Raw genomic sequence first — 17,453 nt, 5'->3', positions numbered from 1 at the left:
GCCTCAAAAGCTCATTAACAAAAAACATAAAGGAAGCCAACAGGACAAAAAAAATAAAGTAAACCTCTGTATGTTTTCTAAAAAATGCTGAATGCAACATTATATAGCCTATTGTTTAATTGATAACGTAAAATAATCTATTTTTTAAATTATTTTTTACCAATGCAATAAATTATTGTTAGGCTCCCTGCAATAAAAAGATGAAGATAAATGATACCTTTATAGCTTTAAAGCTTATGGTTTAAAAGTTTCTTGAGACTTTCTCATTCATTGCCCACTTTAAGATATGCCACAATACTCTAACTTGTGTTATTTTTTCCAAAAACTGTATAGGTAAATGAGGGTACTCAAATTTTTGTAATAAGAAATAATATACAAGAGCGAATTAAATCTTACCTCACTGTCATCTTCTGTAAGGTCTAATGTTAATATGTTTGGGTCAAACAATCTGTTGTGTTCCTGTTTCAGAGTTCCTTCAGCTGGAAGTGTGTTGTCATTATACGATCTAACAAACTTGAAGTCACTGGTGCGGGATCCCGTAGTAAGATAAGCGTTGTAATTGTATGTGCTGCGGAGAGTTCCTGCTCCATCCACATCTGCATAGTTTGGAGGCAGATAGGCACTGGGCATTGCCACTGCTCCATCAAACAACAGTCTGGGCTTTCGCCTGCGACAAACCTTCAGGGCCACAATCAGTGTAATAAATGTCAGGAAAAAGGTGGACACGGACACCAATGCAATGATCAAATATGATGTTAATTTAGAGTTGCTCTCCGCATAAGTCATATCTTTAAGTTCTGGAACTTCAGAAAGGTTGTCAGAAATTAATAAATTTACAGCACATGTTGTAGAGAGAGATGGTTGTCCATTATCCTTCACTGAAATAATGATGTTCTGCTTCATAATGTCAGATTCAGAAATGTCTCGTTGCGTTCTGATCTCTCCACTATGGAGACCAATGCTGAAAAGTCCCGGATAGGTAGATTTCATGATCTGATAGGAGAGCCATGCGTTCTGTCCAGAATCAGCATCCACAGAGATCACCTTTGACACCAGAGAACCTGAGAGAGTTGTTTTAGGCAGAATCTCAGTCATTGAAGATTTTCCGTCTGGAACAGGGTATAATATCTGTGGAGAGTTATCATTCTCATCTGTTATGAAGACTTTCACTGTCACGTTACTGCTGAGTGGAGGGGATCCGTTATCTCGGGCAACAACTTGGACTGTGAAGTTTCTGAACTGCTCATAATCAAATGATCTTACAGCATGGATCACTCCGGTATCTCCATTAATAGATATACATGAGGAAACTGCAACACCATTGATCTCACTGTAAACCAGAGAATAAACCACAGTTCCGTTCTGTCTCCAGTCTGGGTCGTTTGCACTGACAGAACAAACAGATGTGCCTGGTTTGTTGTTTTCTGTCACATAAGCACTGTAGGACTGCTGCTCAAAGACAGGTGGATTGTCATTCACATCAGAGATGGATAAATGAATTGTCATGGAGGTGGATAATGGTGGAGATCCCCCATCAGTTGCTGTGACAGTTATGTTGTAATCTGATTCTTTCTCTCGATCTAAAGCGTTTGTAGTTACTAGAGAGAAATAATTCTTAATAGATGGGTTTAGTCTAAAAGGAACATTTGGCTGAACAGAGCAACGAATCTGCCGATTTTCTCCTGAATCTTTGTCTTGAACATTAATGATACCCACTTCAGTACCTGGCATTGAATTCTCAGGTATCAGGTTATTCAAAGACTTCAGAATGATTCTGGGTGGGTTGTCATTCCTGTCACTTATATCTACAATTACTTTAGCAGTTGATGATAATCCAGATGCGTCTTGAGCATGGATTCCCATTTCATATTCTTTTTCATTTTCGTAATCAATTTCTCCAATCACCAAAATCTGTCCTTTCGTTTTATCAATAAAAAATATTTTTGCAGCCTTATCTGAAATTCTGCTGAATTCATATGATACTTCACCGTTTGGACCTTCATCGGCATCTGTTGCACTCACTGTGATTACTGATGTACCCGGTGGTGTATTTTCAGGCAGAGTAACCTTATAAACAGACTGACTGAATACTGGCACATTATCATTTGCATCTAGAACAGTAATGTGTATGACAGCAGTACCAGATCTCTGTGGTGTACCACCATCAGTTGCTATGAGTATCATGTCAATATCCTTCTGTTGTTCACGATCCAGTTCCTTTTCCAGTACAAGCTCAGCATATTTTCCTCCATCTGCAGTCTCACGTACACTTAAAGCAAAATGTTCATTTTTCTGTAGTGAGTAGCTCTTCACTGCATTATGTCCAGTGTCGGAGTCATGTGCCTCAAGCAAACGGAATCGCTGACCCTTAACTGCTGATTCTGTGATTTCAAAGTTAATGCGCTCATTTGGAAAACGAGGTGCATTGTCATTTATATCCTGAATTTGTAGTAAAATGCGATGCACTTCAAGAGGATTTTCTAGTACAAGCTCATAACTGAGAATGCAGGAAAATCGTGAACCGCAAAGCTCCTCCCGGTCTATTGTCTCTGCCACGATTAAATTGCCAGAATTTAGATTAATATCACAATACCGTTTGCTGTTATCCTCGGTGTCTATTCGAGCCTTTCGATCGGACAGTTGTTTTACATTAATCCCGAGATCTTTGGCCACATTTCCGATCACATATTGGCGCTTCATTTCTTCTGGAACATTGTAGTTCAGATCTGCACAAAATATGTTCGTAGGAAACACAAGGAGAACTAAAGATGCACAAAAAGGAACTGAGAATCCGTTTTCCATATTTGGAGTGTTAATGTTGATAAGTTTATTTATCCAACGTGTACTCTTAACGCTTAGGCTACTGTAAAAAAGAAATTCCTATCGTCGACGGACGACTACTCCATTTTGTGCTGCTTTCATAACAGATAGAGCTGCTGTTGCATATATTAAATGTAGGAGGGGAGACGCATTACTCTGCACTGTTGGTGAATAGCGACACTCTGAGTATGTTCTTTATATCGCAATATTCGTGTATTTTACGAAAAACCGAGAGGAATAAAGCAAGCTAGCCACAGAAAGTATTATTACTGTATATTCAAATGCATTTTTAAACGTCATATACTTTAAAGTGAATGATTTTGGAAAGCGATTGAAAATATCACGTCTTCAAAAGCCTAAAGTAAAAAAGTCTGCACAGGCACTTTCCGCGTTTATGGTGCTGAAACCAATTGACTTCGCTTAAATTAGTGGACGAAAACATAGCTTTGAACTACTTTTACAAAATCAACTTTTTAAATAAAATATAAGCGTTATTATTCAGTTCTTCAACCAATTAATAATTATTTTTTATAAGTGAGATGTAATTTTACATTTGTTATAAAAATTCATTTAACCTCTGAAAGTGACCGAAAACAAATACGCTACTTTACAAACGGCTTAGAAGAGCAATGGATATTATGAGAATGCCTGATAAAGGCGTATAGTTCCTTAACAAACTGCCTAAAGAAAATAATTAAAAAATCATTAAGTTAACCTCTTTATATTTTCCAAAACTGTACGCAAAAAGTGTACGACTTGCAATAAATTATGAGAACAAATATTTTACAACTGAAAAATCCCCATTTGTTTAAATATTTTGCAAAAGAAAAATCTCCGTTCATTTAAATATTTTGCAAAAAAAGACCTCCGTTTATTTAAATAAGTTTCACTACTAAGTGTTTTTAGATTCTCTGCAATAAAAATCAGCCCAAACAGGTAAGTTATACCTATGATACACAGCTGTTCAGGCTTGTAAACTGTGACTATTTATATTGTAATAAGTGAGGTTCTCTTTGATTGCTCATTTCATTGCAAGATGTCATAATATTTTAACTGGTGGTACTTTTTCTAAATACTGTATATTGAAACAAGGTTACATGAATTATTGTAGTAAAGAGTCCACGTGAGTGAATTATCTCTTACCTCGTCGTCGTCCTCTGTCCCGTCTAGTGTTATCATGCTCGGTTCAAAGTGTCTATAGTTTTCCTGTTTTAGAGTGCCCTCAGCTGGAAGTGTGTTGTCATTATACGATCTAACGAACTTGAAGTCACTGGTGCGGGATCCCGTAGTAAGATACGCGTCGTAATTGTATGTGCTGCGGAGAGTTCCTGTTCCATCCACATCTGCATAGTTAGGAGGCAGATAGGCACTGGGCACTGCCACTGCTCCATCAAACAACAGTCTGGGCTTTCGCCTGCGACAAACTTTTAGGGACAGAATCAGTGTAATAAATGTTAGGAAAAAGGTGGACACGGAAACTAATGCAATGATCAAGTATGACGTTAATTTAGAGTTGCTCTCCTCATAAGTCATATCTTTAAGTTCTGGAACTTCAGAAAGGTTGTCAGAAATGAGTAAATTTACAGCACATGTTGTAGAGAGAGATGGTTGTCCATTATCCTTCACTGAAATTATGAGATTCTGCTTCATATTTTCTGCTTCAGAAATGTCTCGTTGTGTTCTGATCTCTCCGCTATGGAGACCAATGCTGAAAAGTCCCGGATCAGTAGATTTCACAATCTGATAGGAGAGCCATGCGTTCTGTCCAGAATCAGCATCCACAGCGATCACCTTTGACACCAGAGAACCCGAGAGAGTAATTTTAGGCAGAATCTCAGTCATTGAAGATTTTCCGTCTGGAACAGGGTATAATATCTGTGGAGAGTTATCATTCTCATCTGTTATGAAGACTTTCACAGTCACGTTACTGCTGAGTGGAGGGGATCCGTTATCTCGGGCAACAACTTGGACTGTAAAGTTTCTGAACTGCTCATAATCAAATGATCTTACAGCATGGATCACCCCTGTATCTCCATTAATAGATATAAATGAGGACGCTGGAACACCATTGATCTCACTGGACACCAGAGAGTAAACTACAGTTCCGTTCTGTCTCCAGTCTGGGTCGTTTGCACTGACAGAAGAAACAGATGTTCCTGGTTTGTTGTTTTCTGTCACATAAGCACTGTAGGACTGCTGCTCAAAGACAGGTGGATTGTCATTCACATCAGAGATGGATAAATGAATTGTCATGGAGGTGGATAATGGAGGAGATCCCCCATCAGTTGCTGTGACAGTTATGTTGTAATCTGATTCTTTCTCTCGATCTAAAGCGTTTGTCGTCACCAGAGAGAAATAATTTTTAACAGATGGGTTTAGTCTAAAAGGAACATTAGGCCGAACAGAGCAACGAATCTGCCGATTTTCTCCTGAATCTTTATCTTGAACATTAATGATACCCACTTCAGTACCTGGCACTGAATTCTCAGGAATCAGGTTATTCAAAGATTGCAGAATGATTCTGGGCGGGTTGTCATTTACGTCACTTATATCTATGATGACTTTAGCTGTCGATGATAATCCAGATGCATCTTTGGCTTGAATTCCCATTTCATAATTTTGTTCTTTTTCATAATCAATTTCTCCGATCATCACAATTTGTCCAGTTATCTTATCAATAGAAAATATTTTTGCAGCTTTAGCTGATATTTTACTGAATTCATATGATACTTCTCCGTTTGGACCTTCATCGGCATCTGTCGCACTCACTGTGATTACTGATGTACCCGGTGGTGTATTTTCAGGCAGAGTAACCTTATAAACAGACTGACTGAATACTGGCACATTATCATTCGCATCTAGAACAGTAATGTGTATGACAGCAGTACCAGATCTCTGTGGTGTACCACCATCAGTTGCCGTGATTACCATGTCTATCTCCTTCTGTTGTTCACGATCCAATTCTTTTTCTAGAACGAGTTCTGCATATTTTCCACCATCTGCAGAATCACGTACTGTTAAAGAAAAATGTTTATTTTTCTGTAGCGAGTAGCTTTTCACTGCATTATGTCCAGTGTCGGAGTCTTGTGCTTCATCCAAACGGAATCGCTGACCCTTATCTGCTGATTCTGTGATTTCAAAGTTAATGCGCTCATTTGGAAATTCTGGTGCGTTGTCATTTACATCCTGAATTTGCAGTAAAATGCGATGCACTTCAAGAGGATTTTCTAGTACAAGCTCATAACTGAGAACGCAGGAAGATCGAGAACCACAAAGCTCATCCCGGTCTATATTCTCTACCACGAATAAATCACCAGAATGTAAATTAATATCACAATACCGTTTGCTGTTTTCCTCTGTGTCTATCCGAGTTTTTCGAGCAGATAATTGTTTAACAATAATCCCGAGATCCTTGGCTACATTTCCAATCACATACTGGCGCTTCATTTCTTCTGGAACATTGTAGTTCAGATCTGCACAATAGATTCTCAGAGGAAAGGCAAGGAGACCAACAAAACAAGCACAAAAAGGAATAAAAAATCTGTGTTCCATATTTGGAGAGTTGATGTTGCCTATGCTTTATTTGTCCAAAAGAAACACTTGACGCAGGGTATTTCAATAATTTTCTCAGCTTCGACAAATGACTACTCCATTTTGTTACGGGGTTTTCTAACAGACAGAGCTGTTATTGCATACATTAAATGTAGGAGGCGAGACGCGTAGCTCTTCACTCTTGGTGAATAGTGACACTCTGAGTATTTTCAGTTTATTGCAACATTCGCGTATTTGACCAAAACAAGATGAATAAAGCAAGGTAACAACAGGAGTGTTACTATTTTCAAACTGGAATATTTAAAAAAATATGTAATCTATTTACAGTGAATGACACTGGAACTAATAAAAAAAATCACCTCTTAAAGGCCAAAGTACTGAAGTCTGCACAGGCGTTGTCCGCGTTTGTGCTGCTGAAACCGACTGACTTAGCACAGACAATGTACGTAAACATATAACCTCTAATAATTAAAAATCATATTCGTAAAGAAAGAGAAATGTTTTAAATTCCGTTCTTCGACCAAACAGTACTTATTTTTTTACATAAGCGAAAAATCTCGTTTGCTGTATTAGTCTCTAGAATAGAGTTAATTTAAAAATCGTGTTAAAATTCGTGTAATCTTTGGAAGTGGCAGAAAATAAATAGGCTACTTTAAAAACGGCTTAGACCAACGATGGATAATATGAGAATGGCTGATAAATGCCTCAATATTTCGTTAAAAAAAAACATAAATGAAGCAAACAGGACAAAAAAATAATTTAAGTAAACATCTGTGTTTTTCAAAACCGCTAAATACAATATTGTATTCTGTTTTATTGGTAAGGTAAAATGTGTGCTTAGTGCAAATGAAGATTCGCTATACAAAATATAAAAAATATTTTTTTTTAATTCATTTTACTTAGCATTTTTAGGCTCCCTGCAATGAAATCTTGACGACAAGTGATGCCCATATAGCTTTAAAACGTGTTGTTAAACTGTGTGTTGTAAATGAGTTAGAGTTTCTCATTGATTGCCCACTTTAAGATATGCCACAACATTCTAACTGGTGAAATGTTCTTCAAAAACTATATAAAGTATTTAAATAAGGCTACGTAAATTGTTGTTATAAAAATGGGTCGACAAGAGTGAATTGTCTCTTACCTCACTATCATCTCCTGTAACGTCTATGGTTAATATGCTGGAGTCAAACTGTCTGTTGTGTTCCTGTTTCAGAGTTCCTTCAGCTGGAAGTGTGTTGTCATTATACGATCTAACGAACTTGAAGTCACTGGTGCGCGACCCCGTTGTTAGATATGAGTCGTAATTGTATGTGCTGCGGAGAGTTCCTGCTCCATCCACATCTGCATAGTTAGGAGGAAGATATGCGCTGGGGACTGCCACTGCTCCATCAAACAACAGTCTGGGTTTTCTCCTGCGACAAACCTTCAGGGCCAGAATCAGTGTAATAAATGTCAGGAAAAATGTGGACACGGACACCAATGCAATGATCAAGTATGACGTTAATTTGGAGTTGCTCTCCTCATAAGTCATATCTTTAAGTTCTGGAACTTCAGAAAGGTTGTCAGAAATTAATAAATTTACAGCACATGTTGTAGAGAGAGATGGTTGTCCATTATCCTTCACTGAAATAATGATGTTCTGCTTCATAATGTCAGATTCAGAAATGTCTCGTTGTGTTCTGATCTCTCCACTATGGAGACCAATGCTGAAAAGTCCCGGATCAGTAGATTTCATGATCTGATAGGAGAGCCATGCGTTCTGTCCAGAATCAGCATCCACAGAGATCACCTTTGACACCAGAGAACCTGAGAGAGTCGTTTTAGGAAGAATCTCAGTCATTGAAGATTTTCCGTCTGGAACAGGGTATAATATCTGTGGAGAGTTATCATTCTCATCTGTTATGAAGACTTTCACTGTCACGTTACTGCTGAGTGGAGGGGATCCGTTATCTCGGGCAACAACTTGGACTGTAAAGTTTCTGAACTGCTCATAATCAAATGATCTTACAGCATGGATCACTCCGGTATCTCCATTAACAGATGTAAACGAGGACGCTGGAACACCATTGATCTCACTGGACACCAGAGAGTAAACCACAGTTCCGTTCTGTCTCCAGTCTGGGTCGTTTGCACTGACAGAAGAAACAGATGTGCCTGGTTTGTTGTTTTCTGTCACATAAGCACTGTAGGACTGCTGCTCAAAGACAGGTGGATTGTCATTCACATCAGAGATGGATAAATGAATTGTCATGGAGGTGGATAATGGTGGAGATCCCCCATCAGTTGCTGTGACAGTTATGTTGTAATCGGATTCTTTCTCTCGATCTAAAGCGTTTGTAGTTACTAGCGAAAAATAATTTTTAACAGATGGGTTTAGTCTAAAAGGAACATTTGGCTGAACAGAGCAACGAATCTGCCGATTTTCTCCTGAATCTTTGTCTTGAACATTAATGATACCCACTTCAGTACCTGGCATTGAATTCTCAGGAATCGGGTTATTCAACGATTTCAGAATGATTCTGGGCGGGTTGTCATTTACGTCACTTATATCTATGATGACTTTAGCTGTCGATGATAATCCAGATGCATCTTGAGCGTGAATTCCCATCTCATATTTTTTTTCATTTTCATAATCAATTTCTCCAGTTACCACAACTTGTCCAGTTATCTTATCAATAGAAAATAATTTTGCAGCTTTATCTGATATTTTACTGAATTCATATGATACTTCTCCGTTTGGACCTTCATCGGCATCTGTCGCACTCACTGTGATTACTGATGTACCCGGTGGTGTATTTTCAGGCAGAGTAACCTTATAAACAGACTGACTGAATACTGGCACATTATCATTCGCATCTAGAACAGTAATGTGTATGACAGCAGTACCAGATCTCTGTGGTGTACCACCATCAGTTGCCGTAAGTATCATATCTATATCCTTCTGTTGTTCACGATCCAGCTCTTTTTCTAGTATGAGTTCAGCATATTTCCCCCCGTCCATAGTATCATGTATCGCTACCGCAAAATGTTCATTTTTCTGTAGTGAGTAGCTCTTCACTGCGTTGTGTCCAATGTCGGAGTCATGTGCCTCATCCAAACGGAATCGCTGACCTTTAACTGCTGATTCTCTGATTTCAAAGTTAATGCGCTCATTTGGAAATCGTGGTGCGTTGTCATTTATATCCTGAATTTCCAGAAATATGCGATGCACTTCAAGAGGATTTTCTAAGAAAAGCTCATAGTTGAGAATGCATGGAATTTGGGATCCGCAAAGCTCCTCCCGGTCTATTGTCTCCGCCACGGTTAAATCACCCGAATTTAGATTAATATCACAATACCGTATGCTGTTATCCTCTGTGTCTATCCGAGCCTTTCGAGCGGATAATTCTTTAACATCAATCCTGAGATCCTTGGCCACATTTCCGATCACATAGTGGCGCTTCATTTCTTCTGGAACATTGTAGCTCCAATCTGCACAGACGATTTTCAGAGGGAAAATAACAAGAGCCACAAAACACGTACAAAAAAGAACTGAAAATCGTCTGTTGTCCATAGTCGATGTTGCACTATTGTTGCTGTTCTACCAACGCCGCTTATACGCTTATTAACTATTTTAAAGAATGATTATTTTAAATTCTATCTGCATTGACGGACGTTTACTCCATGTTGTGCTGTCCTTATTTCTGCCATATAGAGCTACTATTGCATACATTACACTATTTGTGGGTGGAGAGTCTCATCACTCCGCATTGCTGGTGAAGAGCGACACTATGAGTATTTTCAGGTCATTGCATCATTCGTGAATTTTATGACAAGACGAAATGGCTTTACAAAGTTTATTTCTTGTTTGTTCTTTAAACCTCCGGTTGCGTTGAAATGTTTTTGAGTCGTTTTTATTTACTTTATTATTCATTTATAAAAAGTATTTTTTACAGCGAAAGTAAAAGATTCAAGGCGCTGTCCAGCTTTTTGGTGCTGAAAATGTTTCGCCTCACAGATTAATTTAATGGCTATACCAAAATGATTCTGAATTCATACAAAATGAATTTCAAGCAATATTTATATAAACTGAAACGGCAACACGTATCTCCTTCAGTATTTCTTCTTATCCATCACTGTTAAAAAAAGATGTAATTTCACAGGTAATGGTCTGTATTATTTTACAGAATTTTTCCTTTTTTCCATTAAAAAGTTAATGCCTGTTATTTTACAGATTTTTGCTGTACTAAAAAATACTACTTATTAAATTATGGTTAATTTCCTGTAATTTTAAATTACAGAAATATTATGTTTTTTAAAAGCAATTTATAGTATTTTTGCAATTCCCAAAATGCAATGAAGTAAAAATTTACGGATTTTCTCTGTAAAAAATATGTAAAATTGAACTGCTTTGTAATTAAATGCAGTTGAAGATCATTATATATTTAGGGTATTTTAGAGGTCAACTGGTAATTCTACAGACACAAATGTAATTTATTTTGACATTTATTTTTGTTCTCACCTAAACAACATACAACTTTGCATTTTGACAACTTAAATATAGTAAACTGTAGTAAAACTGCTAGATCCTATTACGTTTTTGAAACTTTGCCTAACATATTAAATATTAAAATAAAGTATTTACGTGTGCAACGGTTATCGATTCAGCTAATACAACATACAGTATTTTAACAATTTGTAATAATTTCTGTAATATATTACAGTACGGCAGTATTTTTAATTTAAACAACAATATTGTAATTAATCTGCAATCAAATTTATAACTCTCCTTCTGGGCATATATATTTTAGTTGTGTAAGACTTCCATCATCCAATCAGAGGCTGCAAATTTAAATTTGGCGCATTTGCGTCCTAACGGCTGTGAGTGGCGGTACTAGTGCGAGCAGCAGAGCCAGAGCGGGAGTTTTCAAACTCCAGTGGATTCCTATGGTAGCCAGGCACGCACCGCGGGAAACATCTCTTGAGAACAGCAGTGAGCAGTAGCGTGCGAGTGACAGTGAAGAAATTTCTTCCGCTCCGATGTAAATATATGACATGTAGGCTACATTTAAAGCGCCAATACTTTTGAAACTGTGAGGAAAACAACGCGCCTTTAGCGCCTGCTTCACTATACTCGTCACCATGTCAGTCAGAGCAACCGACCGCCGGATGAGGTAAGCGTTTTATAACACATTTAAACGATTATTTTATTATTTCATGTCGTGTGCTGCACTTTTTGTCTTAAAGCTATAATTGTTAGCACTCTTCTGATAAACCTGGAGGCCTAACGTTACTGTAATGTTAGCTATGGTTAGCTAAGAAGTAACATTAACGTTAGTACATATAATACAGTAATTTGTGTTCTCAAGATAAAAGTTTTTTTTTCAGAGACGTTTTTATGAACGTTTTGGTTATAGAAAAGTGTTTCCGATCCAGATAGATGATTATTACACCTGTAGGTAAAGTTACACTGCAAAAAATGACATTCTTGCTAAGTGACAACAAATCTCACCCCATTGGCAGATTTTTTTGCCTGTTTTTACCATAAACGTACTTAATTCTTATATAATTTTACATAAAACAAGACTAAGGCCCGGTTTCAAAGACAAGGCTTAGCCTTAGCCAGGATTATGCCTTAGTTAAATTAGGCTATTTAAATTGCTTTTATTAAAATGCAACAGAAAAAACATTACTGATGTGCATTTTAAAACAAAACAATGGCACTGATATATTACAAAAATTCAGTTAAGACAGCTCAAAATTCATTTTAGTCTGGGACTAGTCTTCAACCTTGTCTGTGAAACCGAGCCTAAGTACCTTAGGTCACTTTTCTTGTCAAGTATATCGATTTAAGAAGTTTTAGATATTTTTAATAAAAACAAGACAAAACTGCTGCTTAGTAAGAATGGCACTTTTTGCAGTGTAGGTAAAAATGATCTAATGTTTTCCCTATACATTTTGTTTTAATTTCATAGCAATACTCTAACGTTATATCTTAATTTTCTTGTTGATGTTTTGTATGTCTATCTGTGGAACTTGTGCTTTGTATGTGTAAATGTTAATACAAACAATTTATTTTAAATATTTTATTTTCAGGTTCTGGGGATCTAATGCTTGTGATAATCTACAGCAGATGACCATGACAATCCAGGTATGGAAAAAACTGGACTGTTTATAATCTAAAATCTACTTTGTACGTGTGAACGTAATACAATTTATTTTAAATATTTTATTTTCAGGTTCTGGGGATCTAATGCTTGTGATAATCTACAGCAGATGACCATGACAATCCAGGTATGGAAACAATTGGACTGTTTATAATCTAAAATCTACCTTGTACGTGTGAATGTAATACAAATTTATTTTAAATATTTTATTTTCAGGTTCTGGGGATCTAATGCTTGTGATAATCTACCGCAGGTGACCATGACAATCCAGGTATGGAAAAAACTGGACTGTTTATAATCTAAAATCTACTTTGTATGTGTGAACGTAATACAATGTATTTAAATATTTTCAGGTTCTGTGGATCGACTGCTTGTGCTAATCTACCGCAGGTGACCATAACAATCCAGGTATGGAAAAGATTGGACTGTTTATAATCTAAAATCTACATTGCCAAAGACAGACAAGTAATTTGATTCCATAGGATTGCTTTGACAGTGGCAATAAATTAAATTTGATCTACACGGTATCATTTTCCTATAATATTCATTATTAATAATTTGTGTTGTCCTTGTGGGTCCACTGTGACTGTGCAAGATATGTTACTGCAAAAGTAACTCTTGGGAGGTTTTGCTATAAGAAAGTAAACTGAATATAGTGTATAATGTACATAGAGATTTGCAGTCAGTCTAAGTATTTTGCTGCGATGTTGATATCTGAAAAATAGGTTTACCTGATGCCGTCTAAAATGTATGTTTTTCTTTCTTCAGCAGATAACTTCAGGATTTATAGAAGGCATATAATGACAGTGAGCGGGACCAAAACTCTGACAATCTAAGTCACCTATAGGTAGCATAAGTAATCTATATGACTCAAGTTGCTCAAATAATGTCTAGATATGTAACGAATACCTTGCATGTACAGAGCTATGTTCTGAATCTGATATACTCCGCTTGTATTCCCACTGTCAGATGAACATTTTAAAAAATAAATATTTTTGCATTTCCCCAGAATGTCTTTTTCTGTTTCATTGAAGGTACAAAATAAAGTACTGTTTTTTAATATTGCGTATTTATTTACATGTAAAGAATTTAACAGGAAATTATTGTAGGCCTGTGACCTGATAGATTCAAATAACTGCTAATTACTTTTAATAAACAGTATTGTAGGTTTTAAATGTAGCTACTTTTGGTGTATTTTAATAATATATATCTTTATTATAACTGGTAAATGTACAGACATTTGGTTTTTATTAGTAGTTTCTTAGTTATTATACATTTAAAATGTTTTTTAAAAGTAAATTCCTTTGTAGATTGACAGAGAAGCTTAATAAAATTACTTAAAAATTCCTAAATTTACAGAGATTACCCTGAAAAGAAGTTGCTTTTTAATGTATTTTGATATAATTTATCTGTTTTTACACAGTTTAATGAGCAATTATCAACAGTGCTATACTGTAATTTAACCAATTTTGACCGTAAAATTGGTTCTGTATTTTTACAGTTCATTTCATGTAATTTTGTGAAACAGTTCTTTTCCGTAATTTTACGGAAAATGTCTGGAAACTCTGCTGCCAGACTTTTTACCGTTTTTTACAGATTTTTTTTTAACAGTGATATTTTTATGACAACGTTATTGTACTGCGTAATTTTTTATGCTTTTAGTAAGTTAATTCCCATCATAAGGTATGCTTGCCAATACACCTGATTTTATCACACTCAATTCATGTTAACGCATAAATGCGTTTGGATTGGTCCTGTTTAGTTGAATTTTAAATAATCATGGCAATGAGATTTAATGGCTGACGTTTATCAAAATTGATCAAATTTGATAAAACGATTTAAATGAGCTATTAACAATATACTGTATATATACATACGTAGCGTTGATTTACACTTAAATCATTTTTTAGTTGATCTTTGTTTTCTTCAATGTTTGTTTTCATTATAGGATCTAACAAACTTAAAGACACTGGTACATGAGCCTATTGTAAGTTACGAGTTGTAATTGTAAGAGCTGCGGAGAGTTCCTGCTCCATCCACCTCTGCATAGTTAGGAGGCAGATAGGCACTGCGACTGTCCCATCAAACAAAACTCTGGGCTTTCTCCTGCCACAAACACTCAGGGCCAGAATCAGTGTAATAAATGTCAGGAAAAGGGTGGACACGGACACTAATGCAATGATTAAGTACGACATTAATTTAGAGTTGCTCTCCTCATAAATCATACCTTTAAGTTCTGGAACCTCAGAAAGATTGTCAAAAATGAGTAAATTAACAGCGCACGTTGAGGAGAGAGATGGCTGTCCGTTATCCATCACTGAAATGATGATGTTCTGCTTCATATTGTCAGATTCATAAATGTCTCTGTGTTCTGATCTCTCCACTACGGGGAGACCAATGCTGAAAGGTCCTGGATCAGTACATTTCACAATCTGATAGGAGAGCCATGCGTTCTGTCCAGAATCAGCATCCACAGTGATCACCATTGACACCAGAGAACCTGAGAGAGTCATTTTCAGGAGAATCTCAGTCATTGAAAATTGATTGTCTGGAACAGTGTATGATATCTGTGGTGAGCTATCATTTTCATTGGTTATAAAAACTTTTACAGTCATGTTACTGCTGAGTGCCATTCTCTCTGGCAACAACTTGGACTGTAAAGTTTCTGAACTGTTCATAGTCAAATGATCTTTCAGCATTAATCAATATAAATGAGGACACCGGACACCATTAATCTCACTGGAAGCCAAAGAGTAAAGTACAGTTCCATTCTGTCTCAAGTCTGGTTCATTGGCACTAACAGAGCAACAAACGGATGTGCCTCGTTTGTTATTCTAAGATGTATAAACAATATAGGAGGGCAACTCAAAGATGGGGGAATTATCGTTGACATCTGAAACATGTATGTTCAGTGTTATATTAGCAAATAAGGTTGGTGTTCCGCCATTCGTCGGTGTTATTACATTGTATTCTGTAATTTGTCCGCGATCAAGCAAACTGGTTGTACTAACAATAAAATAAGATTTAATGTACAGCTGTTGAAAAGGCAGAGCAGCGGAAACAGACCATACAGGAGTCTAGGTCCTTTACGCTTAACAGCAACCTCTGAACCAGGTGGAATGTTTTCTGGTATTAGATTTATTAGAGACTTTAGAGATATAACAAGTGCATTGTCATTGACATCATTAATCTCAATAATAACTTTACAGTGTGTCTGATGTCCACCATCCTCCACCTGAACTTCTATTTCGTATGAGGAGGCTTGCTTGTGCGGTCCAGCTGTCCAGTGACAGATATCTCTCCGTAAATTCTCGTAGATTTAAAATAAGTTTTTTGTATTATCGGACAGGTGATTCAGATAATAAGTGAGTCCCATTTGCACCATTATCCACATCGGTCGAAGTTATTTTGATAACGGACATTCCAATTTTCAAACAAACGAGACTTGTACAAAGGCTGAGAAAACTCGTTTTTACATTTACATCTATCACGAGCACTTCAATGACAACAGTTCCTGATCTAGGCGGATTTCCTCAATCGATACAGACAATAACAAGGAATGCTCCCCTTTGGTCTCTCGATCCAGGCTACTTTTCAGAACAATATCCACATACCTGTCTTTATTTTATGTCTAAAACAAAATGTTTGTTTTGACTGAGAATGTAAGTTTGAACTGAATTGATTCCAACATCCAAATCCCGTGCACGAGCAATTTGTAATTTACTTTTAATCATTGCTGCTTCACTTATCTCAAGCTTTATTGAATCTTTGGGGAAAGCATGATTGTTATCATTGATGTCCTGTATTTCTAAAACAACGTTTTGAAGTTCTAAAGGGTTTTCAAGAATAAATTCAAAATGCAAGAGACAAGGGGTGTTAGTTCCACAAAGCACCTCTCAGTCGATCCTTTCGGCAACAAAAAGATTCCCAGAATCCAGGTCTTCACAGTACCGTTTATCTCATTGGTAATCCAAACGGGCCTTGCGAAACCTTAGACGATTGGAATCCCAATTAAGATCCTTACTTAGCCTTCCAATAACATGTTTTGTCTTTGTTTCCTCCGTAGCTAAATAACGCATGTCAGCAGCAGTAACGCAGAAGAGCAGTGATGCAATCCATAACTGCCATTTAATCCAACACATATTAGATGTGTTCGCCATATTTTCTTGGTCTAAAGTAAATTCGTTGTATCAAATGTGTTTTTGACAAATGTTAACAGAATAGGAAAACACAGCATCTGATGGGTGTGTGCTCATGCTTAAGAAAACAAAGTTAGAGAAGTACCACACTGTGCGGTTAATTTGAGATCAGCTTAACCTGCTGCAGTCCAGAAATTTTAAATGATAGTGTACAACAATATATGGCACGCATGTTATGTTTTTTTAATAATGTAGCTTTATTTTTTGTATTCTGTTTTTTTAGTTCCTAAAGAATGTAAGTAATTAAAAAGCTCATAAATAGCCTAACATAACTCCAAAAAAGACATATCAATAAAAAAGCACTTATAATAATGAGAAAAAAAGACAGATGTTTTATCTATACCCTAGGTCTCCATGAAATATTAATTATTCACAAAATGAGGAATTAATTTTTAGGGCTTAACACTTACAATGCAGTAGACTTGTAGTTTGCCACACTGCAGAAGTATTATGCAAACACAAAACTAAAATGTTTTATAGTATTTAAGTAATAAATACTGCAAAGTATTCTTTTTGAGTAATTATTAAGTAATTTGTATTATCAAAATATAATGCCTATATCAGGTAATATTGAGGGCGCTTTGCAACTTAAAAATTATCTATTGATGTTTAACACGTAACATACGCCACAAACGGGAGCATGTTATTTCAGCACCATGGACAGCACATTCTATTATCACAGGACTACTGGAATAGAAAGTTGAACACGTAAAATGCTTATTGGCTTAAGGGTTTT

At 36.4% G+C, this 17,453-nt stretch overlaps 1 protein-coding gene, 1 long non-coding RNA gene and 1 pseudogene across 9 annotated transcripts in view; 1 reads left to right on the top strand and 2 right to left on the bottom strand.

The window, feature by feature from the left end:
* Window positions 1-17,453, bottom strand: part of LOC130546377 (protocadherin alpha-C2-like) — a 193,296-nt gene that overhangs the window by 117,143 nt on the left and 58,700 nt on the right. For 2 of the 8 annotated variants that reach the window (XM_057321597.1, XM_057321623.1), the window contains exon 1: window positions 7,514-10,044. The exons of 2 other annotated variants lie outside the window; for them this stretch is intronic. In XM_057321597.1, the coding sequence (XP_057177580.1) occupies window positions 7,514-9,925 (2,412 nt within the window). In that variant the 5' untranslated portion in view covers window positions 9,926-10,044. Of the gene's footprint in view, window positions 1-396; window positions 2,909-3,963; window positions 6,485-7,513; window positions 10,045-17,453 lie in introns of those variants that run through there. 4 more of the 8 variants (XM_057321598.1, XM_057321625.1, XM_057321603.1 and 1 more) reach the window with 2 other exon arrangements.
* Window positions 11,348-13,518, top strand: LOC130546390 (uncharacterized). The gene is made up of 5 exons (XR_008961768.1): window positions 11,348-11,525; window positions 12,448-12,502; window positions 12,591-12,645; window positions 12,872-12,926; window positions 13,287-13,518. It is a non-coding gene; the product is annotated as an uncharacterized LOC130546390 (long non-coding RNA).
* LOC130546369 (protocadherin gamma-A11-like) lies at window positions 14,445-16,678 on the bottom strand (annotated as a pseudogene).

Source organism: Triplophysa rosa, linkage group LG22 (genome assembly GCF_024868665.1).
Source record: "Triplophysa rosa linkage group LG22, Trosa_1v2, whole genome shotgun sequence".
Classification (NCBI taxonomy): domain Eukaryota; kingdom Metazoa; phylum Chordata; class Actinopteri; order Cypriniformes; family Nemacheilidae; genus Triplophysa; species Triplophysa rosa.
Note: the sequence above shows the minus strand (reverse complement) of the source record. Positions and strands in the feature narration are given on the sequence as shown.